Genomic DNA, 3,452 nt, shown 5'->3' on the forward strand with positions numbered 1-3,452 from the left:
GCTCTCCCCCACCGGTGTGCAGCCCTCCGCCTTGCTCTTCTGCTGACCCTCCTCGCGCCCCCGCAGTCCGTCGGTAACATGGCCGCCGCCGCCGCCGCGCGCCGCACCCTGGCCACCTCGGCTGGTGTCAACTTCCACGACGCCAAGGTTGCCATGAGCAACCTCGAGAAGGACCAGTACATTCGCTACGGTGACATCGAGGACAACCTCCGCATCGTGCGCGGCCGGTGCGTCTGCCCACACTCCCCCCGCCCCCGCCCCCGCCCCCGCTCCCCCCGCCCCCCCAGGCCACATATGTGTCCGCCGCTCCTTCGCACCCCCGGCCGGCGGATCGCCTCTAACCCCATCGCCCCTCCTCGCTGCAGCCTCAACCGCCCGCTCACCCTGTCGGAGAAGATCGTCTACGGTCATCTTGACGAGCCCCACACCCAGGACATCGAGCGCGGTGTCTCCTACCTCCGCCTGCGCCCGGACCGCGTCGCCTGCCAGGATGCCACTGCTCAGGTGCGCTTGATGCTTGTCCACTCGTCTTCTTGGCCTTGCTAGGGCAAGCATATGCGCGGGCGCTCCGATGCATCCTTGCTCCTCCCTCCCTCCCTCTCCCTCTCTCTCCCTCGCGCGCGCGCGCCTGCCCGACTCACACATCCCTGCTCCCTCCCCCTCCCTCCCCCCTCCCCCCGCCCGCTTCACCAATCTCCAGATGGCTCTCCTGCAGTTCATGTCCGCCGGCCTGCCCAAGGTGGCCGTCCCGTCCACCGTTCATTGCGACCACCTGATTGAGGCCCAGATCGACGGTGTGGCCGATCTCAACCGCGCGGTCAACCAGAACAAGGAGGTCTACGACTTCCTGTCGACCGTGTGCTCCCGCTATGGGCTGGGCTTCTGGCGCCCGGGCAGCGGCATCATTCACCAGATCATCCTGGAGAACTACGCCGTGCCGGGTCTGATGATGATCGGTACCGACTCGCACACCCCGAATGCCGGTGGCCTGGGCATGATCGCCGTCGGTGTTGGTGGTGCCGACGCCGTGGACGTCATGGCCAACATCCCGTGGGAGCTCAAGTGCCCGAAGGTCATCGGTGTCAAGCTGACTGGCAGCCTGCGCGGCTGGGCCTCCCCCAAGGATGTCATCCTGAAGCTGGCCGGCATTCTCACCGTCAAGGGTGGCACCGGTGCCATCGTCGAGTACTTCGGCCCCGGTGTTGACTCCATCTCCTGCACGGGCATGGCCACCATTTGCAACATGGGTGCCGAGATTGGCGCCACCACCTCGGTCTTCCCCTTCAACCACCGGATGAAGTCCTACCTGGAGGCCACCGGCCGCTCGGAGATCGCCTCGCTGGCGGACTCCTTCCGCGAGCACCTGCGCGCTGATGAGGGCGCCTCCTACGACCAGGTGATCGAGATCAACCTGGACGAGCTGCAGCCCCACATCAATGGTCCCTTCACGCCGGACCTTTCGACGCCGCTGTCGGAGTTTGGCGCTCGTGCTCGTGCCGAGGGCTGGCCCCTGGAGCTGAGTGCCGGCCTGATTGGGTCCTGCACCAACTCCTCCTACGAGGACATGACCCGCTCGGCCAGCATTGCCAAGTTCGCCAATGACCACGGTGTCGAGGCCAAGTCCAAGTTCCTCATTACCCCGGGCTCCGAGCAGATCCGTGCCACCATCGTGCGCGACGGGCTGGTCGACATCTTCGATGGCGTCGGTGGCACCGTGCTGGCCAACGCCTGTGGCCCCTGCATCGGCCAGTGGGACCGCCAGGATGTCCCCAAGGGCACCAAGAACTCCATCATCACCTCCTACAACCGGAACTTCACCGGCCGCAATGACTCCAACCCCCTGACCCATGCGTTTGTGGCCTCGCCGGAGATCGTCACCGCCCTGTCGATTGCCGGCTCGCTGGACTTCAACCCGGAGACCGACACCCTGACCGCGCGCGATGGCACCCAGGTCAAGCTGCCGGAGCCCAATGGCGCGGAGCTGCCCCCTCGTGGCTATGACCCCGGGGAGGACACCTACCAGGCCCCGCCGGCCGATGGGTCCAATGTCGAGGTCCAGATCGACCCGAAGAGCCAGCGCCTGGAGCGCCTGGCCCCCTTCGCCGCGTGGGACGGCAAGGACTTCATCGAGCACCCGGTGCTGATCAAGGTCCAGGGCAAGTGCACCACCGACCACATTTCCATGGCCGGGCCCTGGCTCAAGTACCGCGGGCATCTGGACAACATTTCCAACAACATGCTCATCGGCGCCATCAACTCCGAGAATGGCCAGGCCAACTCCATCTTCAACCGCCTGACCGGCGCCTTTGAGGGTGTGCCGGATGTGGCGCGCCAGTACAAGGCCCAGGGCATCTCTTGGGTGGTTGTCGGCGATGAGAACTATGGCGAGGGCTCTTCGCGTGAGCATGCCGCCCTGGAGGTCCGGTACCTTGGCGGCAGCGCGGTCATCGTCAAGTCCTTCGCTCGTATCCACGAGACCAACCTCAAGAAGCAGGGTGTCCTGCCGCTGACCTTCGCCAACCCGGCGGACTATGACCGGATCAGCCCGCGCGACCGTGTGTCCATCCTGGACCTGGCCAACCTGTCCCCGGGTGTGCCGCTGACCTGCCGCGTCACCCGCGAGGATGGCTCCACCTTTGACATCACCCTGAACCACACCATGAACGAGGGCCAGATCTCCTGGTTCCGCCATGGCTCGGCCCTCAACGAGATGGCCAAGAAGGCCTAAGGGGCGGGCGCTCTGTGTGCGTGCGTGCGTGTGTGTGTGTGGGAGGGGGATGTTTTCTCTCTGTCTCCCTCCCCCCCTCTCCCTCTCTCTCCTGTTCTTCCTGTTCCCTTGTCCCCTGTCTGTCTCTCTTCCTTTGTGTTTTCCTTGATCGCGCCTGCACGCGACCCCCGCCGGTGGAGGACCATGCTATTGTGTACTTGTATGTATGTGCATGTTTTCCGCCTCGGGGGAGAATGTTGGAGCAGAGGCAAAAAAAGGAAGGCAGAAAGGGCAGAGGGAGACCGAGAGAGAGAGAGAGGGGCGTTTCTTGCGTGTACGCGCGCGTGTTCCCTCATGCCTCAAACAAATATATGCAAGTGCAAATAGCATGGCCCCAAATCGGGGCGCGCGCCTCCACGAGAGTGGGCCTAGCCGGGGGGGGGGGGGGGGAGAAGGGGAATGCAATGCGTTCATGTGTGTCCCGTCCCCAGGAGTAGACGTCGCGCGCGCGTGTGTGTGTGTGTGTGTGTGTGTGTGTCTCTACGGTGTTGATGTGCCTGCCGGACCGCCCTCCGCAGGGTGTGTGTGCCTCAGGGAGGAGGGGGCGAGGGCACCAGGTGAGTGGGCTTTTCCTGTCTTGTCCCTTCCCATGCAAGACACGTTGGGCATCCGTGGCCGCGTGCTTGTGCGTGTGTGTGCCTGTAGACCCGGATTTCCTCGGCCCAGAGTGGTATCCACCCCCCCC

The 3,452-nt window shown here is 64.7% G+C and overlaps 1 protein-coding gene across 1 annotated transcript; it reads left to right on the forward strand.

Moving 5' to 3' along the window:
- Positions 1 to 40: 40 nt before the first annotated feature.
- On the forward strand, positions 41 to 3,093 carry H696_03818 (aconitate hydratase, mitochondrial). Its single transcript, XM_009497677.1, has 3 exons — positions 41 to 227; positions 366 to 504; positions 701 to 3,093. The coding sequence occupies exons 1-3, from the start codon at positions 79 to 81 to the stop codon at positions 2,726 to 2,728; spliced, it is 2,316 nt and encodes a 771-aa protein (XP_009495952.1). The 5' UTR covers positions 41 to 78; the 3' UTR covers positions 2,729 to 3,093.
- The last annotated feature ends 359 nt before the right edge of the window (positions 3,094 to 3,452 follow it).

Source organism: Fonticula alba (assembly GCF_000388065.1).
Source record: "Fonticula alba strain ATCC 38817 unplaced genomic scaffold supercont2.6, whole genome shotgun sequence".
In the NCBI taxonomy this organism is placed as follows: Eukaryota; order Rotosphaerida; family Fonticulaceae; genus Fonticula; species Fonticula alba.